This window comes from Polistes canadensis, unplaced genomic scaffold (genome assembly GCF_001313835.1).
Source record: "Polistes canadensis isolate GaletaPanama2010 unplaced genomic scaffold, ASM131383v1 scaffold_91, whole genome shotgun sequence".
NCBI lineage: Eukaryota > Metazoa > Arthropoda > Insecta > Hymenoptera > Vespidae > Polistes > Polistes canadensis.
The window spans coordinates 346581-370914 of NW_014569638.1; the positions used below are offsets into that span (position 1 = coordinate 346581).

At 31.1% G+C, this 24334-nt stretch overlaps 5 protein-coding genes and 1 long non-coding RNA gene across 16 annotated transcripts; 2 read left to right on the forward strand and 4 right to left on the reverse strand.

Annotated features, from left to right (window-relative positions):
* Positions 1 to 296: 296 nt before the first annotated feature.
* On the reverse strand, positions 297 to 2646 carry LOC106787069. 3 transcript variants are annotated; one of them, XM_014749099.1, is made up of 4 exons: positions 2454 to 2646; positions 1948 to 2158; positions 1696 to 1831; positions 297 to 1602 (listed from the first exon to the last, which is right to left on the reverse strand). In XM_014749099.1, the coding sequence occupies exons 2-4, from the start codon at positions 2114 to 2116 to the stop codon at positions 804 to 806; spliced, it is 1104 nt and encodes a 367-aa protein (XP_014604585.1). In that variant the 5' UTR covers positions 2117 to 2158; positions 2454 to 2646; the 3' UTR covers positions 297 to 803. The 3 variants fall into 3 exon arrangements, with proteins under 3 accessions (XP_014604585.1, XP_014604584.1, XP_014604582.1); XM_014749098.1 differs by having other exon boundaries at positions 2269 to 2646; XM_014749096.1 differs by having other exon boundaries at positions 2508 to 2645.
* Positions 2647 to 3068: 422 nt separating this feature from the next.
* Positions 3069 to 3953, forward strand: LOC106787072 (NADH dehydrogenase [ubiquinone] 1 beta subcomplex subunit 9). Its single transcript, XM_014749110.1, has 2 exons — positions 3069 to 3334; positions 3455 to 3953. Exons 1-2 carry the CDS (start codon positions 3225 to 3227, stop codon positions 3780 to 3782), a joined length of 438 nt encoding a protein of 145 aa, XP_014604596.1. The 5' UTR covers positions 3069 to 3224; the 3' UTR covers positions 3783 to 3953.
* A 154-nt stretch (positions 3954 to 4107) lies between these two features.
* Positions 4108 to 7068, forward strand: LOC106787071 (ras-like protein rasD). Of its 2 annotated transcripts, XM_014749109.1 has the most exons (6): positions 4108 to 4445; positions 4523 to 4642; positions 4792 to 4848; positions 4910 to 4983; positions 5059 to 5250; positions 5315 to 7068. In XM_014749109.1, the coding sequence occupies exons 2-6, from the start codon at positions 4555 to 4557 to the stop codon at positions 5552 to 5554; spliced, it is 651 nt and encodes a 216-aa protein (XP_014604595.1). In that variant the 5' UTR covers positions 4108 to 4445; positions 4523 to 4554; the 3' UTR covers positions 5555 to 7068. The 2 variants fall into 2 exon arrangements, with proteins under 2 accessions (XP_014604595.1, XP_014604594.1); XM_014749108.1 differs by having other exon boundaries at positions 4108 to 4642.
* An 81-nt stretch (positions 7069 to 7149) lies between these two features.
* Positions 7150 to 12537, reverse strand: LOC106787070. 7 transcript variants are annotated; one of them, XM_014749100.1, is made up of 8 exons: positions 12301 to 12537; positions 12060 to 12191; positions 11711 to 11889; positions 11320 to 11554; positions 11161 to 11239; positions 10580 to 10765; positions 7582 to 7650; positions 7242 to 7478 (listed from the first exon to the last, which is right to left on the reverse strand). In XM_014749100.1, the coding sequence occupies exons 3-8, from the start codon at positions 11875 to 11877 to the stop codon at positions 7402 to 7404; spliced, it is 813 nt and encodes a 270-aa protein (XP_014604586.1). In that variant the 5' UTR covers positions 11878 to 11889; positions 12060 to 12191; positions 12301 to 12537; the 3' UTR covers positions 7242 to 7401. The 7 variants fall into 7 exon arrangements, with proteins under 7 accessions (XP_014604593.1, XP_014604586.1, XP_014604589.1 ...); XM_014749103.1 differs by having other exon boundaries at positions 11961 to 12191; positions 12367 to 12488; XM_014749102.1 differs by having other exon boundaries at positions 12367 to 12487.
* A 169-nt stretch (positions 12538 to 12706) lies between these two features.
* On the reverse strand, positions 12707 to 15055 carry LOC106787075. The gene is made up of 2 exons (XR_001381737.1): positions 13981 to 15055; positions 12707 to 13738 (listed from the first exon to the last, which is right to left on the reverse strand). It is a non-coding gene; the product is annotated as an uncharacterized LOC106787075 (long non-coding RNA).
* Positions 15056 to 16791: 1736 nt separating this feature from the next.
* On the reverse strand, positions 16792 to 24202 carry LOC106787076 (host cell factor). Of its 2 annotated transcripts, none has more exons than XM_014749114.1 (9): positions 23071 to 24202; positions 21731 to 22438; positions 21494 to 21639; positions 20035 to 21414; positions 19731 to 19911; positions 18254 to 19635; positions 17935 to 18162; positions 17451 to 17835; positions 16792 to 17327 (listed from the first exon to the last, which is right to left on the reverse strand). In XM_014749114.1, exons 1-9 carry the CDS (start codon positions 23228 to 23230, stop codon positions 17206 to 17208), a joined length of 4692 nt encoding a protein of 1563 aa, XP_014604600.1. In that variant the 5' UTR covers positions 23231 to 24202; the 3' UTR covers positions 16792 to 17205. The 2 variants fall into 2 exon arrangements, with proteins under 2 accessions (XP_014604600.1, XP_014604599.1); XM_014749113.1 differs by having other exon boundaries at positions 16792 to 17330; positions 23071 to 24201.
* Between the last annotated feature and the right edge of the window lie 132 nt (positions 24203 to 24334).

The window sequence follows — 24334 nt, forward strand, 5'->3', positions numbered from 1 at the left end:
CTTTCTTATTTCCTATAAAACGGAAATCTTCTCATGGTACAGTCGAGAAATACCCATATATACGTATATATACACGTATAAGTATATACAGTCATTTTTCGTAACGAAAATATATAAATAAATAAAAGAAATAGCAAATAATTATCTGACATGATAAATATAAGGATATTATTAATATATTTAATATTGTTATTTTTTTTTATAATTTTATGGCAATAAAGTTTCTAGTTTAATAAATAATGTGTAAATTTCGTCGCTATATATTGGTTATCTACTAAACATTATTCTATATATACAAATTTAATTTGCTCTTTTTATTAAAAATTCCTTAATATATAATGGATAAATGTATTTTTTAATATTTACAGATTCCTTATTATGTACAATTAGGATTATTTTCATTTCTTAAATTGTATAATTTGTATAATTTTGTATCCGTATCATTAGATTTAATTATTAAAAAAGAAATTAATAGAAGTTAAAATACTAAAAGAAAGACAACAATATAAATATACGATATGATTAAAAATATAAAGTATTTTATATATTTTTCTACTTCTTCTTCTTTCATATTATACTAGTTTAACAAAAATAACGCAAGAAAAAATAATCTTGATAAAAGCAATCATAAATTTTTACAAAAATCATACAAATATTATCCTACTCAGTTTATGCGCAATGTGCTTTTAATAAGAAGTATTTGAACAAGGAAACAAATTATGATGTTACATGTATGAAATGAAATAAACATTTTCAACGATAATATTTTTGCCCCGATGATGATATTTACAACTTATAAATTGTCAACCTTTATTGTTCTGATGGTCTATCATATCGCAAGGAATCAATACCAGTTTTGGAATCATGCCTGGCGGCGTTATAAATTGTTGGGTACTTTGTGCTATATTTTGTCCAGAAAAGCGTACCTCTGCCTCTGTAACAATTTTACAAATGTTCAATTTAATATCGGCTTGAGCTTTTGGCGGTAATCTCTTGACGGTTTGTGCCATACTGTCGAAAAACAGTTCTATACTGCTTTTCTCTTCCGGAGCTAAATAAACTTGTTCTGAATTCCTTTCTCCGTCTTCTTGAATATTATTTAATTCTTTGATAGGCTTGGTAGATGTAGTCATAGTAGTTGAACTGGTTACGAAAATAGGGCTGGTTATAGTATTGTTATCAATAGAGACCACATTTTTATTTTTGGAAGTAGTCTTTAAAATACTATAAGTGTTAGGCACCTCTGTACTAGACGGATTTTCCGCCTTTGACTTCTTGGGTCTTATCTTTCTATATTTTGATTGTATTTGTTGAATATAAGTATCCACGTCTTGACTGTGTAGTTGCATCTGTTCCCTTTCTATTTTTTTAATACCTTCTAATTGTTGATCATTGGCATTTAACATTTCCAAAGGATTGGTATCCACTAAAACTGGATCCGCCATAGTCTCTTCGAGTACCTCCATATATTCATCATAATCTTCATCATTGCGATCTTCCAATTGTTCCAATAGACCTTCTGAACTTATTCCACCTGCATTTATGTCTTGTATATATTCTTCCGACAATTCTATAGTTTGAGGTTGATAATCTGGTTCATATCTAATTAAATATGTATATACTCAATTACATTCAAAATATTATGTGTGTACATATTAATAATTGATATCAATTATATTTACACAAACTACTTACGGAAATTTTAAGAAACTTAAATGATCTTCAAAAATCCATTTCTTTCTTCTCACACCTTTCTCAGTCTTATTTTTGTACTTTAAGATGCGACAATAGGTATCCCGTAGATTTTTCCACCTTAATCTTACCCAGCTTGCTGTCATAACACACAAATACATATATCACGTTTAAATAACTTTATTATCAACAGGGTCTCATGAAAAAATAATGTCTATTTTAATGTATAATGTACATAATATAATATAATCTTACGATCGAGACCAAGCTCATCCGAAATACGTTTCCAAACTTTTTGTTTAAATTCTTGAAGCTTAATAGAAGATCCCTTAACTTCTGAACTATAGAGAACAGGATGTTGTTTAATAGCTTCTATTATTTTTAAAGAAATTTTATGAGAATCTGGTGGCATTGTTGGCATCATCGTGTATCTTCCCGTTAAGTGTACGATTACTTCTTTTATTACCTAAAAATAGAAAAAAAAAAAAAAAAAAAAAAAAAAAAAAAAAAGACATGAAAAATAATTGCAAAAAATGTATTTGAAATTGCATTATAAAAAAGTATATATGAAACAACCAGCTGACTCTATGTTATTTCACATTTCATTCAAATATAAAATCTATCATTTTGAACAGATTTTTCGCGCAATCTTTCATTCTTATCCACATAATGCGACAAAAATGAAAATTTGGATAGTAAAGCGCATCATCTTTATCATATACAGCTTTGATGGGATTGCAAATTAAAGCAACGTATCGTACGCTTGAGCGTATAGTCGCTCGGTAAGAATCGGTCGTGAACAGTTTGTTAAGCACCTCAAATCCACAGAAATTTTTCTATAGAAGCTAGAAATGTAAAGGGTCCGTTAATGAAACGACAACTGCATACGACAATATCGTTTGGGCGACGCCATCGCTTAACGTTTACTCTAGTTCCGTCGCAGTTTCTAACCGGAAGTAACGACAAGTAACGTTTTAATTTCAAATCCATTTGAATTTATAATTCTTATTTCTCAATAATATAGATTAATCTATTATTTATTCGTTTTAATATTGTAAATACATAATCCATTAATCTTAATTATTTTTCAAAGAGAAAAAGATTTTATGTATAAAAAGAGAAAAATAAACACCTCTCATTAACCAATAAATCGACCTATTGATAAGTCAACCAATCGCATGCAACTTTTTATATCAATCATATACCCTTATATGTTATATCGAATACGAGTATCGATAAATTTAAACTAATTTAAAACTTATTTTATTCTGATTAATGTTTAAAGACGCGAATATTTAACAAACAAAATGATATGTTTAATACATTACAAATGCAGACACAAAGGGACAATTTAAATATACTGCCATTATGCGAAACTTTGAGAAAAATCCACCGAATGTCGCTACATACATCATTCCAAATATAACAAGAAATATTCTTGAATTTGTAGGTTAAAGATGATACAAGTATAGTTCATCCTGATCATGTAATCTTATAATTGAAGAAAAAGTTCAATTGAGAAATTATAAAATATGGCACAATTACCAACCGGAATTGTAAGTCATTCTCAGAAAGTTTGTAGCTTATACAAACGAGCTTTGACATGTCTTAAGGCATATTATTATGATCGATTGGAATTCAGGTATTATAATGAATAATCAATTATTTAACATTTGTCATATTATATATATTACATACAAGTTATATCGTATGTATTACAACAGTATAAAATGACGAACGTTTATTTTCTTTTTTCTATTAGATATCAGGCTGTAAAACTTCGACAACGCTTTGATAAAAATGCACGTATCGCAGATTTAAGATTAGCGAAGCATCTGTTACATGAAGGAGAAGAGGAATTATTTAAAAGACAACATCCCCAACCATTCATATATCCGGATGCTCCAGGAGGTGTTGCGTATAATCGAGATGCCTTAGTCCCTGATAGTTTACTAGATAAATGGCATCCAATAGAAAAAGCTATGTATCCTAAATACTTTGCACGTCGTGAACAACGTAAAAAAGAATACGTGGAATGGTATTATAAGCAATATCCGCAAAAGAAACCGATTGACGATGATCCTTATTGAAAAGATTTCTAAAATGAAATAATTAGTTATATCATACTCGGCAAGTATAGAAACAATACAGGAGGTCGTAACTGTATATAGAACTGACATGTTTCCTGTGTATCGCCTCAATTTGTAATTCGTAGCGTTATTAATAAAATTGTCCAAGTGATATTTCCTTTAAAACTTAAATAATTCATTGTATTGTAATATAAAGCACGTGTATATATATATGACAAATAAACGAGTATAGAAATACATAAGAGTGTATTGTACTTTCGACTATAAGGAAAAAGGGAGGTTTTGAGGGAAAATAAACGAAGATGTCGCCACTGCATTAAATACATGTATTTTAATATGTGTCAATATATGGTTGCTCCGAGTTGTCTCGTGGATGGTCGTGGATCATCGTGAATGTTCTGTCAGGGACGTGCGTTTAAGCCATGCCGTGTCTAACTTTAATAAAGGGTACATTTAAATGATTCGTTTAAATCATTTCTTTAAATGATCAATGTGTTAAACTTCGAGACAGCCTAAAAGAAAGTATTGCGATGTAACATTTTGCAGAGGAGATTAAACATGAATCTCATTTGTTTGAATAAAATGGAGTTGGGTTATCTGTACAAAAATAAATTATTGTTCAATCAAATAAATATGTTGCGGTCATATTGAAAATATTCAATGGTAAATATAGATCCAAGAAAAAGGCTACATTTTCAACTCGCACAAATTTTTTATGATGTCACTTGACATTTTACAAGAAAAAAATGCAGCAATAAACGCCAAGGGCAACATGTCGGTAGGGTCACAGCCTACTACAAGGAGTGGGCTTAGAGTTTACAAGATAGTTGTCTTGGGTGATGGTGGTGTTGGAAAATCAGGTATTTATTTTTCTATTGAAAATCGGCTTGGAATAAAAATACTCTTATTTAGGCAAATGTGTGTAATATATACATTTATATGTACATGTATATATATATAACAAATATACACACACAGAATACGTTCATTAATATAAATTCTTTTTCAGCTGTAACTTTGCAATTTGTAAGTCATAGTTTTCTCGAATGTCATGACCCAACTATAGGTAAGATGTCATTTGGTTTGCATTATATATTTTCCTATTTAACGTGTATTTCTTTTAACAGAGGATTCATACCAACAACAAGCAGTAATAGACGGAGAAGCAGCACTTTTGGATATTTTAGATACCGCTGGGCAGGTCTGGTATTTGTTCATTGTCCATTCAGTAATTTGATATAACATATTTGTATATTGTATGTGATCTTGAATGCAGGTAGAATTTACAGCAATGCGTGATCAGTATATGAGGTGTGGCGAAGGATTTATGATATGTTATTCTGTAACAGATAGACATAGTTTTCAAGAAGCTTTAGAATATCGTAAATCAATATCACGTGTACGGCCTAATGAGCATATTCCACTTGTACTGGTTGGTAATAAATTTGATTTGGAACATCAACGAGAGGTAAAGTATAGCACACGTAATGTATCATCTAAACGTTAAGTTTTCAATGCAACATTCCTCATAGGTATCAATGGAAGAAGGTAAAGCGCTTGCAGAACAATTAGGCTGCCCATTTTATGAAACATCTGCTGCACTTCGACAGTTTATAGACGATTCTTTTTATTCGTTAGTTCGACAGATACGCTCAAAAGAAAGATCACATAATTCGGTTCGCAAACATAGTCGTTGGTGGCGTCTTCGTTCAATTTTTGCTTTTATATACAGAAGGAAACGAAGACATCATCATCATCACTATTTTCCATAATAATAACCCATTTTGAAGGAATTTAGTAGATATTTTACATTAGCTAAAAATATAGAAGGAGAAGCAATTACTTTTGGGCTAAATTACAACGAAGAGAAAAATTGTCATGATTTTTATATTTTTAGAGTACTTTCCTAGAAATTAATTATTTACTAACATCACACTGCCTTATTCTCAAACCTAAGTCATAGGTCATTGTCATTTTGAAACAAGAAAGCATACATTGAGGTGGCATGTTTCTATATTAGATTTATCTTACGTCGGTACAAACTTTGTAGCATGTCCTATAGAGCGATAAAGTTTAACATAGAATTTAGCAAAAGAAGAATTAACAACTTTAAATTCAAACTTACAGGTATTATAGCAATACATTCTACATGACATTATTTCGTACGTCTAGCACATTTTTCGTAAATATTACTCATCTCTAAGGCTGTTGATAAATATACAAGCTCTTATGTATTCGTTTATAAAACAATACTGCAGACGTAAAGATCCAAAGAGATAAATATTATTGGTATATCGCTAAATGGGGAAACCAATTAATGTATATATATACGCATGAACATAAAACGTTAAATGAACATTTTATAGAATAAATATTTAACGTATCGTTTGACTTGTGAAAAATTCTAAGCTAGTAAAATTCCTATTTATCTTCCTTTAAAAAAAGCTTTATACGTGAAAAGGCAATATAAATACTGATAATAATTTTTTATACTAAATTTAACAGAAGTTACTTTAGGTATTATGTAACGGTCAGAATTGTGTATAAAATTTGCAGTTTAATAATATTTATTTAGATATAAAAGTCGCACAAAAAATAAGGACTTTTGGAAGGGACAATCGGGACATATTGACATTAGAGTATATATAACATTTAGCAATCCAAAGACCATCATATGTAAATATGTAATAGTTGTAGGCTATTCCTTTATTTTTTTATTTATTAGTTGACTTGTGGTACGTACGAATATTTTAATATGTCTTTAACATTAAAGACATTTTTATACCCAAGTTATCACATAAGAAAAAAGAAAAAGTTGACAGAATAAATATCTAGTCGTTAGTTGATACTATCCTAGTCAAAAATATTCTGCATTTTGTTATGTGGATATCAATCCATAGCGTTAAATCGTGCAGCTTAAATATTATTTATGTACAATGTGTATATTTTAATAAAATCGTCCTTATAATGCGTTTTATATACGCACAACTCATCATATGAAATATAATTATATTTCAATCGTCGTAATGTCCTTAAATGTGAATTGAAATGTAAGTTATTAGTTCATTTGTTATATAGTTCAAACAAAAAAGAAAATAATGTAACAAAAGTATGAAAATTATTTGTAACAAAAGATTTAAAAAAATATCGATGCTGTTGGTAATTACTTTCAGTACATATCATATTATTTATAACATGACACTTGTACGTCACACAGTTTATATTATTCTATGTATTACCATATTTAAATATTATTAAATTATTCATTTATCTTATCTCTCCCTAATAAATCCTTGTTATTTCTAGATAATTATATTTCCTCATAAATATATAGGAAAATGGATGTTAAAAGAAAAATACATTGTACTTATACTTAATCTTTATATTCTACAATTTTACATTGAAACAAATATAATTGTATTATATTTTTCAAATGGATAAGTAGAATAATACTTAGCATTGTTATGTAACATAATTAAGACCAAATATTAGAAGCTTCGAACATTATTTTCAAAATGAATCTGTTATTATTTTCTTAAATATTATACATCATCATTATTTCCTATGCTTTAATTGACAAGACTTCAGTAAATAAGTATATAATATATCACAGAGATATTTAATGCGTCAATTGATTGTTTCTCTTTTCTACATACGAAATAGTTTTTGCTGCCTCGTTTTCTTCATTACTTATATCTGAATGAAGATAAACATTTGCTTAGAAATATATATTTGTCTAATAACGTATATAATATATATANATATATATATATATATATAGATTAAAATTTTCTATTACCAATTTTCTCTGTTTTGTCATTTCTCATTTCTTCAATTGTGCTACTTTCCAGCAGTGAATTTCTTTTAGCTGAAAAATTATATTACAAAACTTATATATTAATTTTCCTTGAAAAAATGATGTATATTCCATTTGTTCATTTGTTACATACGTATAATAACAACAAGCATACAAAAATTTATAAAATCTAAATGAAATTTAAACTGATATTATATAAGTATTAATCATTATTTAAAATTCATCATATTTTAACAGCAAATGCATATGGAGCATTCCACGTCAAATCGATCACTTTTGACACCGACCACTTTTGATTTGGCTGAAACTTTTTTATCATTTTCTACCCCATTGAAAACCTCTCTGAGAATCTTTTCAAATAACCGTAACTTTGTCAGGAATTGACTTCTAGGGACGTTCTTTTCTAAATTTTTGTTTCTAAATGTACTTTTTGGAAAAAAATATTAAAAAAATATTTGAAGTCAAATTCCTTAAGATATTTCGGTTTTTGTGAAAAAAACCTCAAATTTTTCAAATTCTGGTATTTTTTTATTTTTTTTTATGCTTTCCTTTTAAACTTTAGTTCATTCTGAACTTAATTCCGAACTTCGCCTGATGGGTCAAAATTTTTTTCAATTTTTTTTTTCTAATTAAAAATGTTTTTGTATTTTTTCGTAATTTAATTTTGCTTTTATACTAAAATAAACCTAAATAAATATATATAAATATTTTTAAATCTATTTAATGACCTTAGTCTAATTATATACTATTGAAAATTATAATTTCAAAAAGATTGCAATGCACCATTGGTCAATTATTTAAGTGAATATAATTAACAATTTATTTAGATTTCCTTGGTCGCTTAAATAATTTACAAATAGTATATTGTTCTGAATTAGAATTATTCCTTACAAACACCCATCATTGCTTGATATAATACTATGAAACTGCTGAGTTCCTGCAATGGTTTTTGTTTTTTAAATCAGTAAACTAGATCTTCTGCAGCTTTATTGTAGTTTTCAATTGGGAAAAACTTCACCGTTATGGTTTCATATGGTGTTTTTTTATAAGAAATTAAATTACGAAAAAATACAAAAACATTTTTAATTAGGAAAAAAAATAGAAAAAAATTTTGGCCCATCAGGCGAAGTTTGGAATTAAGTTTAGAATGAACTAAAGTTTAAAAGGAAAGCATAAAAAATAATAAAAAATACCAGAATTTGAAAAATATGAGGTTTTTTTCACAAAAACCGAAATATCTTAAAGAATTTAACTTCAAATATTTTTTTTATATTTTTTTCCAAAAAGTACATTTAAAAACAAAAATTTAAAAAAAACGTCCCTAGAAGTCAATTCTTGACAAAGTTACGGTTATTTGAAAAGATTCTCAGAGAGGTTTTCAATGGGGTAGAAAATGATAAAAAAGTTTCAGCCAAATCGAAAGTGGTCGGTGTCAAAAGTGATCGATTTGACGTGGAATGCCCCATATATATTTTTTCGATTGAAAATCTAGGAGATTTTCAATTATATTGGGTTGGCAAGAAAGTAATTGCTGATTTTGATTATAGATGTCTCACTCCCATTTTTATAATACTCGTTAATGTTATGATTTTCTTTTTATTATATATGTTATTTGTAATCCTTACTTAACGTTATGAAATCATTGTGCAGATATTATCTTAATGTTCTTTCTTTATTTGAATATTAATATGGAGTGCAAAAATGAACATTTTCGCAATATCTTGCTTTATTATTTCCGTAAAGGAAAGAACGCAAGGCAAGCCGCAAAAAAGATACGTGATGTGTATGGKGATGAAGCCCTTAAWGAAAGSYAATGCCAAAATTGGTTTGAAAAATTCCGTTCTGGAGATTTTTCTCTTAAAGATAACCAACGTTCAGGTCGACYAGTTAAGCTGAATGAGGATGAAATCAAAACAATCATTGAAGCGGATCGTCACGTAACTACACGGGAGATAGCAGAGAAGCTAAATGTTTCACATACAACCATTGAGAATCATTTAAAACGTGTTGRGCTCGTTAAGAAGCTGGATATTTGGGTTCCGCACGATTTGAAAGAAATCCATCTGACACAGCGTATCAACGTTTGCGATTTATTACTTAAACGCAATGAATTCGATCCGTTTTTAAAACGAATCATTACTGGAGACGAAAAGTGGATTGTATACAACAATGTCAATCGAAAACGATCGCGGTGCACGTCTAATGAGTCATCGCAAACCACCTCAAAGGCAAATATCCAAAAAAAGAAGATTTTTCTGTCAATTTGGTGGGATTGGAAAGGTCTGGTGTATTTTGAGCTGCTTCCAAGGAACCAAACCATTAATTCGGAGGTCTACTGTCGGCAACTGGACAAATTGAATGCAGCAGTCAAGGAAAAGCGACCAGAATTGGTCAATCGTAAAGGTKTCATTTTCCACCAGGACAATGCTAGGCCGCACACGTCTTTGGCCACTCGGAAAAAATTGATGGATATTAGTTGGGAATTGATGTTACACCCACCATAGAGCCCTGATCTTGCACCATCGGATTACCACTTATTTCGATCTGTGGCCAACTCCCTCCAGTGTAAAACTTTTAATAATGATGACGCTGTAAAATCGCACTTACTTCAGTTTTTGGCCGAAAAAGATCAGATTTTCTACGAGCGTGAAATTTTCAAGTTGTCAGAGAGATGGCAAAAGGTCATCGAACAAAATGGAAAATACATCATAGATTAAAGTTCATTCCAAGTAAGAAAAAAACCACTTTTATTTTATGGAAAAAATCCGCAATTACTTTCTTGCCAACCCAATATATTAAGATTTGTGATTAATTTTGTAAATCATCTCTTTATGGAAAATTATAGGAATAAGAAAAAATTATTGATTGATATGTAATATATGTGCTTTTTTCTATAAAAAAAAGTAAATAAAAAAATTGAGCTAGTGAATTTTCATGGCAGTTTCTTTCTTTCCCGGAATTTTGAGGAAAGTACCACTACCTTTTAACATTGTTACTGAAAGACGAGGAGCTAAGCGCACTGCACCGGGTGGATCTGATGGTAGAATTGGAATTTGATGGTACTTCAAACCACGCTGACCAGCTACAGATATTCTTATAGCAGAGTCCCGAACAAGACGTAACTGACTACCATCAATGACCTTTCTTGTAGCTAAATCAGCAGAGTCTGATAATATTTTATGATACTAGCGTAAGTCAACAAATACAAGTAAAAGGCGATACTTTTTTACTTTTTACAAATGATTTAACTTGATTCGTCTTGAACAAATAAGAATACCTATTTTAACTTTCTAATATTCTAATTACTATTTCTAAATATATATAAAGCATTGCATTAATAATTTAGTTTTAAGTATATTCAATAACAAATATAAATAGGATTAAAACGTAATAAATGAATAAATTGAGAAAAATAATAGAAAAAATGTTCATATAATTTATGTATTAAATTATGCATATATATATATGTGTGTGTGTAAATACATAATTTAATGTATAAATATATTATTGAAATTAAAAATATTAAGTAAAATACTATGTTTTATGGAAATAACAACTTACGTGTTAACGTAGGATCAGATCTAATACTATCAATCGGGGCATTATAGGCAAGTTTGAATTTTTCCATTTCATCTTTGACCTATAAAAGTTATATTATTAATAATTTAATACCTATTACACACAAATAATATATTTCATATAAAAAAAGTAGCAACGAACTTTGTCCAATTCTTCTTGAAGTTTTTCATTTTCTTTTCTTTTTACATCCATTTTATTTGAGTCCAATTCACTTTTACATATTGCTATAGAATTTTCAAATTCTTTTTTCTGCTTTTTGTTAAACTCATTTTGTTTTTCTAAAGATACGTGCAAATAAGCTACTTCATCTTCTATGTGTTTATATCTTTGCTCTAATTTACTGCGTAATGTTATGCATTGATCGTTTTCTTCTGCGCTATAAAAGAGACAATTTTATTTAAATTAGTAATGATACATATATATATTCATATATTTGAATTACTGTTAAGAAACTCTTTGATACAATATTTGTGCAATGTAATATGAATTATTATAAAAAATATATTTTCTGTATACATGTAATATACACTACCTTATTTTAAGTTGCTCGCTTAATTCATCGATTTGGTGGACTAAATCAAAATTTTCAGACGACAAAGTCCACCAGTTGCAAATAAGCATTAAACACGCTATTAAAAGTCCTCCAACTAAAAGAGGTGAACATCTGCCTCCACCGACCCTCATGCTATCGATACCCATTATACTTGAAACCTAACAAGCTTTAATATTAATAATCTCATAAAACAAAGAAAATAAAATCAATCTCTAGTCAATCTCAATACTTGTAGATAATCTTTTGTAAATATACTTGTAGAGAAATTTCTATTTAATTAATACCTCCCGGTATATACATAAATATATGAATGCTCGTACACTCTAACCTTTAAATCAACAACGACATTTTTATGACATTTGCGATCGAAACATCTTAGAAATAATATTTCTTCATACGTGTTTCCTTCTTATTGCTTATAATATTAATTGTTAGTTTTGTCACCGACACGTATACATGTCTACAATATAAAGAAAAAATATATAATAGTTACTTCACTCTCTTTCTCTCTTAATTAATGACACGAACGTTTAGTAAATACTAATGTCTATATATTCGTGTGTGGTTACCATTTGTGCTATCTTTTATTAATGTGCATACAAACATTTTCACGCTTATCAATCATTAACACTCACTCGATTAACAAACTGATAAACGACTGTGAACATTTATTCAAAAGTATGCTAAGTATACTTTGTATTTTTTTTATATGCAACACATTTCAATGTCAATGATAGATTAGTTACGAAAATTCAAATATTTTCTAGCAACTAATAGTTATGTATCATTCGCATTATTAAAATAACGCGCGCGCATATAAACCCAACATACGAATTTATTATTATTATTGTTATTTGATATATAATATAAAAAACAAATTTATTTTTTTAGAAGATAATTATTTGGTATCAATGTAAAAGGGAAATTATTTATATGTAATATGTATGCATGCATATATGTATGTACATATGTAAATACGAAAGTCACATTTACTTTATTTTTACCTTCATTATACATAATATATTTTGTCTTAACTTAACTTTCTACCATCATAGATTATTTATTATTGAATAGAATGAGTCGAAGGTGGCTTGTATGTTGTTTAATCAAATTGTAAATTCATTATATGTTTAGACGAATGATCATTTTGAAAATTTAATAACATATTAGTTTCGATGGTATTGCCATTGGCCCAACATTTATTCCCTTATCTAAATTAGTTCTAATTATCTAAATCATTTCTAGATTTTTTCTTTCTCCTTTTTTTTTTCTTTTAAATCTAGAGTTGTATATACACAAATTTAATAGTAACTTACTTTCAATGAAATTCTGTCCTAATAATTATTTAAAACGATTACAGAGAGAGAGAAAATTAAAAATAATATAAAATTAAAATCCTTTTCTTTTCTCGTATAACATACATTTTATATACAACTTTTTTTTATCAACGTAAATTCTTTTCTTTAGAGAACTATTAAGCGATCAAAGATTTTGTTTTATTTCATAGATCGGGTCTGCGATTAGGCACACGGATTTAAAAAATGCTGTTAAAAATTTGTAAAATCTAACACGGTTCACAAGACATATATACAATAGCTTGCAAGAAATTTCTTCGAATCCAGCAATAGAAAAAATTCACGAATATTTATTTTCCTTTTTAGAAAATTTCTACCTAATTGAAAGAATTTTCATTTTGCTGACCGTTTAAAATAGCATTTTAATAAATTACTTACAATTAGTTTCTTTTTAAATCTTCAGATTTGTTATTCATTTTTCATTAATGCATAGAAATATGTAGAAGATAATTGTCTATGGAAAAGTATGTACTCTTCATTTATTATAAGAAACATTTGGAAACTATCCATTTTCCTTAATAGTATTCCCACAACTGCTTTATTAATTACTTTTGTTACTTGGTATTTATCTTATTATAAAACAGTATCATAAATAATAAGTATACCGATAAGACGAACCTTTAACTTCCTTTTTTGGGTGTTCCAAATATACCTGTAAGAAGTCTTTTAATATCTTGTGATCTTATTAAATACATAAGATGTCTGTACTTTTCTAGTCATTCTCAAAAATTTGAAATATGAAAGACGCCGAAAAATCTACTTGAAGTTTCATATGTGTGGAAAAATAGGTATAAATATGCGCTATTTCATTGCAAGTTGTATGCGGCACAACGTCTAGCAATATCCATTCATTTAGCAATAATACATTTAAATATTTCTTTACTAATTCTTTACCTTTTTCTTCTGAATTTTCATTATAGCATGTAGCAGCATTATATTATTTACAGCCAATCAGGAATCTCTCCTATAACATAGTTTATTTGCTTGCATCTCATAAATATTCAATATATTGTTAATTTATTTTAAATTTACTTATCTTATCAAAGAGTATGGTTTCTTTCTAAACGCTCGCTATACGATTATGTAGAAATTTTTTTGTCCTTTTTCTTTTTCTAATAAAATCGTTGTCGGTTATTATTCTATAATTTCTACCAACATGTTACATCCGCTTTATGAATAAAATTATTATAAGGAAGTAGAGCTGGTTTCCTATCACCATTTGTTATCTTATAACAAAATCTAGTGCATTTGAAAGGTCAATTAAACTTGTAAAATACATCGATAACTTGCTTTCATTACTGCCAAGAAAAGGCTGGATGCTTATCCATGGAAAGGCAACACGAAAGAATTCTGATATATTATCAACATGGATGAATTTGTTTACTCCGCTATTCATCCAATCTTATCTACAATATTAATACTAATTTACATTTTCTTTCTTATTTCAAGCTTATTTATGTTAAATGAAATCAACATTTTTTCCATGCAAAGAAACAACTACACCTATGAATAGTAAATATTGTAGATTTAAAAACAAGCAATGATTGAAAATAAATCATATACACACGCGGATATCCTCGCTGGATCAAAGAACGCAATGTGCTATATGTTTTATCCAATTTTTAAGTGCTTTGTACCTTATGATTCTTCCGATATAAGATTATTGGTACATGTTCATTTAAATACATCAAATAAAGTACCATAAAGTTCGTTACAATTATTCTTCTAATATGTTATGGTATATACAATAGTATAAGTACATTCTGTAATTACATACAATACCATAATCAAATGAAATCTAGTTTCTTTTTATGAAATTGATCTACATTTATTAACAGATCTTACAATATATTGGAGAGCATATTGTTATTAATGTAAATGCAGCGAGATGATTTACACAGACAGACAGACAGCAGAAAGAGAGAGTGAGAGAGAAAGAGAGAGAGAGAGAGAGAGAGAGAGAGAGAGAGAGAGAATCAAAATGCTCTATGATACATATATTTATGAAAATATTTTATATTTGCTAATAGTTTTTAAAAACTAGCATCATCTTCTGCATATAGAATTTACAAAACAAAACGATACGAGAATTAATTAATAAACTTATTAATAATGTATTAATAAGTTGCTCGCAAATTTGTATCATTTACGTGAAGTAATTCAAAACACAAAATTGGAATACACGTTTGACGATTTAAAAACAACATTATTTAACTTTTTATATATATATATATATACGTATATATAATAATATCAAGTATATAATACACAAGATTTTACCGGTAATTTTGTTTGTCGTCATTTTTGTTAATCCAATAAACATTTCTTTGAAATACAAACTAAAAGTAAAATATGTACGTTCAGATAATGCAAAATTATACTAAAAACTAATTTTTTTATTTTTAACATGTATAATTGAAATAATCCATCTATATGTAATAATTCCACTAATGAGATTTATACGTTTGAGTTCTCCCAATGATCTATTAGTGGATTATTATTCTTTTTTTACTTAGAGATGGGTGATAACGCAAAACATATTCGTAATTCAACATAAAATGTGCGCGTTTAAATTATTATCGTAAAGTTTTAACATAGCCCCAAAGAAAAGCCACCCAGAAAAAACTAGAAGAAGCATAATATATTTTAGGTATTTAATTATTTCAATTTTTCCGGTTTTTTTTCCTGGTAAAAAAGCTTGTATTGAATATTTTGATTAAAATGTATTATATTATTATGCACAAGAGAAAAGAGTTAGGGATATTAAATTTTAATATTTTTCAATTATTATGTACGTGCTTCCATAACTATATCCAATTTCGTCTATAACAGATTGTTCCTATATATTAATAATACTAATATTATAATATATTATAATAAAAACAAATATTCTTTTTCCTTATGGTCAATATCCGTAACTTTTTTAAACTGTCTGTTTACTAAAATATTAGTATCTTTAAATCGAGTTCTTAAGACATACGTGGATATTACACACATTTCCTTTCTTTATTTTCTATTTTTACAAAATATATTTGTCTCTCAATGTTCTAGGAGACTAATAAATCAAAAGTAATGTACAATTAGACGTTCTTGAGTAGGAGAAAGAGAAAGAGAAAGAAAGAGAGAAAGAGAGAAAGAGAGAAAGAGAGAAAGAAAGAAAGAAAGAGAGAGAGAGAGAGAGAGAGAGAGAGAGAGAGACAGACAGACAGAGAGAGAGAGAGAGAGAGAGAGAGAGAGAGAGAGAAAGAGAGAGATGATTCAGTACGTGTTGCATTTTCATTCTGAATGATCTATTCTTTTCTTTTATTATTTGGCAGTAATAAAAGTATCCAAGAAAATGTATAGCACCGATACTTTATGTGAATTGTGTTTCTGTTATAATCTCAAAATTTTTGTCTTCTTTTCTTTTTTTACACTTGCATCGGGCCTTTTTTATAACTCCAAAATTTTGCATTTTTCTCTTTCTTTGTTTTGTTAAAACTTTAAAATGATTAATAAATATTTAATTTAAAAAAAGATAATTATAATTTAAGAATAAATTAAAATGATATACTGTGTGTGTGTGTGTGTGATGTTATTAACGTAACAGTAATTTGGAATAGCTAAAAAATGTGTTGGATTTTTGATGCAAGTGTGAATATCCTGTATATGTCTTACCATTTATAGAAATACTATAAACATGGAAAAACTTGTTTAACTTCAAAATAATTACCTCTTGTCATTTATTAATGGTATTCATACTGTCTTTACAGAATATTTTCGCTTACTTGGCGAAAGAATAGGAGGATAACGGTGAGTGAAAATCGTGGTACAGAAAGACCTTGTATTTATATAGAACATTTAAAATACTTTTTAAATTCTTATGTTTGTATACGTCGATCATTTTACTTATGGACATATCTTCTTCTTCTTTTTCTTATTTTATTTCTTTCTTTCCTTCCGTTTTTTCCATTACCTCTTATCGCAGATTTAATTTTTGTATTTACTCGCATACATATATCACGTTGTTCGCTCAAACAATACACTGTTTCATTATCATCGTTAGGCGTGTGTATGTCAGCGGAAATGAAATAATGAATAGCATTTCGTTTGAGTTATAAAAAGTCAAATACGACAGGCTCACGAAAAATTATCGCCTGGTGTGTCTGATTTCACTTTTTTTTGCGGGGAACTTACTTGCGAACGTATATCCGAGCCAGGTCGTTTGACCTGTGGATTGCTTTTTACGGCGTTAGTTGGATCTGCTAATGAAATAACATCTCTTTAGTTATCTAATTATAATCAAGTTAATACGAAGGCATTCATTATAATTATCTAATAAGATTTTATCAAATGAAATTAATAAATAAATATATTTAACCAACCTTGCAACCACCTAACTTGTGTTGCTGGTCCGTATCCTTTATCATTTCTTGCTGCTATTCTAAAGATTATGGCCGGTTTTGTAGTTACATCCATATGAGCAGTACTTAGAGAACTATTAGTCACAGAACAGGAATTGTTTGAACCACAATATACTCTAATAAAAGCTAATTGATTTGGTGTTGACACGACCGTTTTTTGTTCTCCTTCATTAATTGATGGTGGATTAGCAGTTTTAACTGCTAGATAGACAGAATATTCTAATATAGGTCCCACGTTACTAGGTGGTGGTTCCCAAGATATTTGAGCACCCTCTGTAGATTTAGAAATTTTAATAGCGCTTGGAGCACCTGGAAATCCTGGAAGACACGTTTTGAATGCTGATACCTATAACAATAATAAGTAAATATTACGTAGTAAGGCCAGGTAAATTAATCAATGATATAAATCTTCATTAATAATTAATCAAAAATGTATCAAATTGACCTCGCTCCAGGCACTTTGTCCACAGCTATTCACAGCTGCAATTCGGAATTTATAGGCAGTTCCAGGTTCGAGAGGTATCTTTGTTCTTCCTTTAAAAACATCCATCGTCAACGGTTGCGTTACATCTAGCGGCTCATCTCCAGGAAGATAATAATGCTGTACTGTAAAAGCTGTTCCTTTTATAACTCCTACGTCATACCATTTGGCTTCTTTCTTTTCTTCTTCATTCTATAAATAAGTAAATTAACATTAAAAGCTTCATATTTATAATAAATAAATAATATTATATATATATTATTAAGTAAAAACACAAGCTAACTTGTTCATTTTTAATTTTGACAGGTGGTTCCGCCGATCCCAAAGCAGCAGTAGCCAAAGTAGTTAATGCCGTCGAATCATCTCCACTTTCCGATCTGTTATTATGTACTTTATCTTGCTTCAAGTTATCCCTTTTTGTAACATTTTCTTCTTTATTTTCCACTTTTACTGTCGTCATTGACTTCTGAGAAACATCCGATTCTTTCAGTACTGAAGCTATACCATTGATGCTTGATACTGATACGTCAGGAATTTTATCTTGTTCCATAGATTCATCCGATTCTTCTTCTTCTTCTTCTTCCTCTTCGTCTTCTTCTTCTTCTTCCTCTTCTTCTTCTAACTTCATTTGTAATTCTGTCGGGATAGCAGGAGTTGCAACAGGAACATTTACATCCGTCTCTTGTAAAGAATTATCCGTTAACATAGGTTCGTCTTCGTCTGGTGTATTATCTATTGGAGAGTTCTTCTTCAAAAGCTCTCCTTCTTCTGATTCCTTCTTAATGTTTTTAACATTGTCCATTTCTTGGTTTTCGTCTGTAGAGATATGTGATTGATGTAAAACATTGTCATCAGGTGATATGTGATCGGACGTTAAAGGCTTTTCCTCAGATGAATATGAATCAAAAGAAATACTTTTTAATTCATTGCCTGTATCTTGTTGCTCGCTTTTGATTTCTACCGAATCTACTAATGTCCCAGTTATACTTTCTTCCGGTGTAATTTCTCTAACTGATTGTTGTTCAGTAAATATTTCACTCTTTATTTGCATTTCTTCCGCTGCTGCGCTCATTTGAGTTTCATTTTCATTAGGTAGATCCGACTCTTTAGTACTTTCTATAGATTCCATTTTGACATCGATTATATTTTCTTTCGAATCTATGGGTTCTTCATCAACGATTGCAGAAGTAGAAGTTCCGCAGGGTGTTTCTGTTTTAACTTCAGTTTCCTTGACAGGGGAAACTTCCATAGAAACATTTTCTGTAACACCAGAACCAACATTTTGTTCCATGTCTTGAGAATCCTCAATTGGTTGTTCATCCTGATTTTCGGGTGTCGGTTCTTCCTCTAAATCGGCTTTATTATTTTCATCTTCGGATAAAACAATATCAGATGGACCATCGACTTGTGGAATTATAAAATTTCCTTCTCCATCGACTTGCATAGATTCACCAGTGGTCATTTGAGAAACTAAAGCTGCTGCTGTTGTTGCCTCGTTACCATTACAACTATCTTCTGTTTTTCCATCGCCTTCTGTAACATCATCCGTGGTTACCATGAAAGACAGACCACCGGATGGTTCTTGAACAGGATCTATTAAACCTGCTTCTGCCGCGAGAGCAGCTAAAGCTGCGTCTGTGGTAGCTGGACCATCCGAAGTGGATGCTACAATTTTCAATAATACATCAATAGAGCTGTTTCATCAAAGCAACGATAATGATTACTAGACTCGTATAGAATATTTTTAATTAAATACTTACCCAATGAAGCTGATGGTTGCTTTTGCGGTGGAACAAAAAGCATTTTACTGGCGTCTATTGTTTCGGATGCACTGGATGTAGTAACTATTGAACTACTCGTGGGCATTAAAGTAACAGTTTTAGCACCTATACCTCCTGACATTTGCAGTGTTACAGGCTTTCCAGAAACTGCCATAGTCTCCTAAAATATATATATATATATATATATATATATATATACATATACATACGAGAACAAATTAGAACGATTGGTAAATAAATATGTACATGTACATACAGAAAATAAAATGTAAGATATACTTACAGACGCTTTTTGAATCTGTGGCATCGTAACTATTTGACTTTTCCCAGGATTGAATATTGCTTGAGGATTTCCTTTAGTTGCAATAGTTACTGTCTTTGGTACACCACCCTGCCCTGGAACTGTAATGGTTATTGGCTTTCCAGCTGTAGCTCCACCCATTGCTCCAGAAGATACCACAATCATTTTGACTCCTTGTTGATTGGTTACATGATTTGTAGCGGATAGAGGTAAAACGTTAACAGGAGTGGTTAAACTACCAGTCTGACCAGTACCAGCTTGGGAGGTAGTCACAGCTTGTACAGCTCTTAAGCTAGATCCCGTGGTAACAACAATAATTTGATTTGTTCTTCCAACCAAGCCACCATTACCACCAGGTTTAGTAATCATTATTGTTTGTTTTCCGCTTATATTTTGTCCTTTACTCATAGCTACAATACTAGATGTTTTCATAGTCGTTAATATTTTAGATCCTGCGACGGTATTAGGATTAACCAGTCTCAGTATTGTAGGTCCTTGATTAAGCGGCTTTGCTCCAGTCGCTTGAACAGTTTTCCCAGGGATGAGACTTACTTTAGGCACTGTGGCTACCATACCTTGACCAGTTTTAAGAAGATGTACGATTTGGGGCTGACCAGATATATTTTGACCTGGTTTCTGAAGTATTATTTGTTTACTCTGTTGTGGAGATGCAGTACGCAGTACCGTTGCTCCGGGCGCAGCGAAACGTATTTGCTGACCCGGTTGGACATTCTTCATTCTAATAGTATTAGCGGTGGTTTGCGGTATTACGGGTACATTATTCATACTTATTTTTGGAGTAGCAGCAGCAGCTGCAGCCAAAGCTGCAATTCCTGACATAGCAGTCGGCGTTTGACCAGTTACAGTTGTGATGGGAGTAGTTTGTTCAGTAGTTGTACTTGCCGAAGTTGCCATAGGTGATCGAATTCTTATAAGATTTCCAGCCACTCTTGGAGTCATAGGATTCGTTACTTTTGGCGTAACTTGTGGTACCTTTTGGGCAGGACTTTGTACGGTTGATTGGGCTCTTATCGGAGTTTGAGGTACCGATGATCTTGCACAAGTTGGAGTCGATGGAAGAGATGCAACAGTCGTAATGGGAGGAGTTGTTACAGGTATGGTTGCAGGCGTTGCCACTGCTGATGTTGTAATCGGCGTACTAGTAGGAGCGCTGACAGTTGGAAATGTTCCGGTTGAAGTAGGAGGCATATCATATTTTTGAATTTGTAAAATATAATATTGTGCAGAAGGCGTAGGATTCCAATTGACTTCCAATGTTTGAGTAGAAGCCCTGACAAGTTGAACGCGAGTAGGTGCTATTGGTTTGTTCACTTCGAGATACCAAAGATCTTTACAGCATACCTGCCAATAAGTTTCAAAATACTGTCAATAAAAAACCATTTCTTCAGATAATGTTTTCAAAATAATAACTAACCCTAACCTGGTTGTTCCATGCTTTACGATAACCATCGCGTCCGGACCAAACATATAATCTACTGTGCACACCAACAGCACAATGTCCAGCACGCGCACGTGGTACATTTTCTTCGAGAGAATCCACTGTCAGTTGTTCCCAAGTTAATGTTTCTAATAAAAAGAAAAAAATAAACATATTTTAATATTGTTTATATTTGTAAAAGAGGAAAGAAAGACGAATAATAATCAAACGTTAACTCACCTAAATTTAAACATGCTAATGTACTTGTACATTTCCACTCTTTTTCGTGTGTTGCTACTTTTACGTCATCCACAACAAGGGGTACCCATCCACCAAAAATATACATTCTATGTCCGATCAAAGTGGCAGTATGAAGAGAACGCGGTAGTGGGGTAGGTCCATGAACTACCGGCTTGTTCCATGTCATGGAATCGACGTCGAGAAACCATAGGTCACCCAAACGACAGCCGCTCATACCACCATAAATAACCAAGCAAGATTTACCTGTAGTACGGTCTGTATAAGCAACACCTGTGTGCGACTCCCGAGGCGGAGGTGCATGGCAATGGGTTAGTGGAACATCCCATGTTGTATTTCCATTTGAAAGCAATTCCAACGTATAGAGGTCATTTAAATATCTTGGTATATTATTTTTTGGATCTTCGCTATCATTGGCCAAACCTCCGAATAAGAAGACTCTATTCCCAATAAGGGTAAAACTATGGCCCAACCGTGGACAAGGTGGAGGATCATGTTTGGGTGGTTTAGGTTTTAATCTTTTCCATTCCCATCTACTTGCTTGAAGCTCATAGAGTTCATTAGAGTATTTTCCATATTCTACCATTCCACCAAAAACTAATATACGTGTGCCATCAACCACGAATCCATAGGCTGCGCAACCAGGTGGAATATCTCCTTTGGTTGTTGGTACAAACCATTGATTAGTAGCTGTAAAAAAAGAATGTTATTCCATTTAATTACATTTTGGTCATATAACATTAAATATAGCTAGATAAGAGAAAATATTCATTGATATAATTTTAATAAGTAAAAGAGAAAGACAAAAATGTTGGTAAACTCGCGCATCACCAAGCGGCAGCGGCAACGGTGATATTGCTTACGTTCGAAATATAAGAGTCGGAATATAAAAATGAAAACTAGAGGAGGAGAGAGGGATAGGTAGCATAATAGAAAGAAAGACGGAGCATGAACACGGAATGATGGGAAACAGCTCGGCGCAGCGTTGCGTTTCATTTCGTTGCATTGCGTTGCGTGGTGGGGTGAAGAGATAGCAATGGCTGCTCCCGCGCGTATAAACACGAAAAATGACATTAGGAGTAGAAGCTAGCAATGAAACTATCGCAAAATAGGATGAAAGAAAAAAGGAAGAATACTGGTTTAGAGAAAATTTTCAAATTAATTAATCGAAGGAAGCGTCAAGAATTGGCAAGGCAGAGATTTGTTTGATCCCAATCGGTTCCGGCCGGTGACCGTCTTGTCAACGAATGCCGCCATCTTGGATCGCGGGAATCGTTAGGATCAGGCGCGCAAGGACGCAGAATAGCGCGAAATTGACTCACCTGTATTATACACATGAAGTTCGTCTACTATACCCTCGTTTCCACCACCAAAAACAACCATAAGATCCTTAATGGCTACCGCCCTATGTCCGTGTCTGGGTCTTGGCTGAGGCCCGGCCGGATTTGTGATTCGCTTCCACTTTAACATGGGTGCCGCCATTATGACCGTCGATCACATCATTTTCTCATGCCGCGCGACTATACACACTGTTTCCCCCAGAACCAACCAAACCTCCCCCGATGCTACCAAAATCCTCTTATCTTCCTTTTTTTAATGTTAGATTCTGAGAGAAAGACAAACTAAATTATCTCTTTTCCTTCTCTTTTCTTTTTCTTTTATTTAGTCCTCTAAATTTCTTATCACTTTCTTATCTTTCGATGAAAAATTGGAAAATTTCTTCGCATAGAGGGACAGAAAGTTAGCGCTTTCGATATACTTAAGACCGTCTAGATAACCACCAACCCGTACCTCTTCAAGACTCTAACCTCCCTTACTACGTGATTTCAGATGGATTTAGTATTTGGATTATTTCACTTAATGATTATTAACTAAAGGAACACTTAAAATGTCGAAAAGAATAAGGTTACGTCGTAATGGAAAACTCCGAAGATCGGGAAATTGTGCGTAACGTTAACACGTATACACAGGGAGGACGCAGAGCGCGTATTTACTCGCACGATGTTTACGGCACTGGTCTCGCGTATTCTAGTACGTATTCTAGTGCGTATTCTGCGCCCGCTTACCAAACGCCAATGGCTTGGCCATGTACATACTTTTCACATTGCACAATCATCCTGCTACGAGCTAACGCTAATAACAATTGACAGATCCTTATTCTACAATGATCCCCTTATTCAATCAATCTTCATATCGCGTCGGTTTATATTATTTAGATTTATTCTTCAAGTTCCGTTAAACCGACGAAAAGTGGCGCGCCAAAATTTTCACTATAAAGCAATTGTCACTAAAGTCACACGCGAATACCAATAAAACAACAATCAAAATACAGAAGGGCTCACGGTTAATAGATATGTTGATCGAATAAATTTATTCTAATCAACGATCTGACGGCACGTACAAGCGGGCTCCACGATCTTCGTCCATTATTGCACAGTACTTGCATTGCTGAGAACTAATTTTCTTACCAACTGAAACGAACATAGAAACTTTTGACATTTTTTTCTTAGATGCAACAATTATAAACAAATAGCGGTATAATGAAATTAATTTTATAAATTGACAAAAAAAAAAGAAAAAAGAAAT

Excerpts from the sequence above, each read along its gene's own strand:
- LOC106787070 (XM_014749100.1), bottom strand. The coding sequence starts at position 11,877 with ATGGGTATCGATAGCATGAGGGTCGGTGGAGGCAGATGTTCACCTCTT. Across the intron at positions 10,766-11,160 it reads ATCTGATCCTACGTTAACAC|ACTCTGCTGATTTAGCTACA; the intron begins GTAAGTTGTTAT and ends AAATATTATCAG. Across the intron at positions 7,651-10,579 it reads TTCAGTAACAATGTTAAAAG|CTAAAAGAAATTCACTGCTG; the intron begins GTAGTGGTACTT and ends ATAATTTTTCAG.
- LOC106787072 (XM_014749110.1), top strand. The coding sequence starts at position 3,225 with ATGGCACAATTACCAACCGGAATTGTAAGTCATTCTCAGAAAGTTTGT. Across the intron at positions 3,335-3,454 it reads TATGATCGATTGGAATTCAG|ATATCAGGCTGTAAAACTTC; the intron begins GTATTATAATGA and ends TTTTTCTATTAG.
- LOC106787076 (XM_014749113.1), bottom strand. The coding sequence starts at position 23,230 with ATGGCGGCACCCATGTTAAAGTGGAAGCGAATCACAAATCCGGCCGGG. Across the intron at positions 21,415-21,493 it reads GTAAAGCATGGAACAACCAG|GTATGCTGTAAAGATCTTTG; the intron begins GTTAGGGTTAGT and ends ACTTATTGGCAG. Across the intron at positions 17,836-17,934 it reads GACAAAGTGCCTGGAGCGAG|GTATCAGCATTCAAAACGTG; the intron begins GTCAATTTGATA and ends TTATTGTTATAG.
- LOC106787071 (XM_014749108.1), top strand. The coding sequence starts at position 4,498 with ATGATGTCACTTGACATTTTACAAGAAAAAAATGCAGCAATAAACGCC. Across the intron at positions 4,984-5,058 it reads TTTTAGATACCGCTGGGCAG|GTAGAATTTACAGCAATGCG; the intron begins GTCTGGTATTTG and ends TCTTGAATGCAG. Across the intron at positions 5,251-5,314 it reads ATTTGGAACATCAACGAGAG|GTATCAATGGAAGAAGGTAA; the intron begins GTAAAGTATAGC and ends CATTCCTCATAG.
- LOC106787069 (XM_014749099.1), bottom strand. The coding sequence starts at position 2,116 with ATGATGCCAACAATGCCACCAGATTCTCATAAAATTTCTTTAAAAATA. Across the intron at positions 1,832-1,947 it reads GGATGAGCTTGGTCTCGATC|CAAGCTGGGTAAGATTAAGG; the intron begins GTAAGATTATAT and ends GTGTTATGACAG. Across the intron at positions 1,603-1,695 it reads TTAAGTTTCTTAAAATTTCC|ATATGAACCAGATTATCAAC; the intron begins GTAAGTAGTTTG and ends ATATTTAATTAG.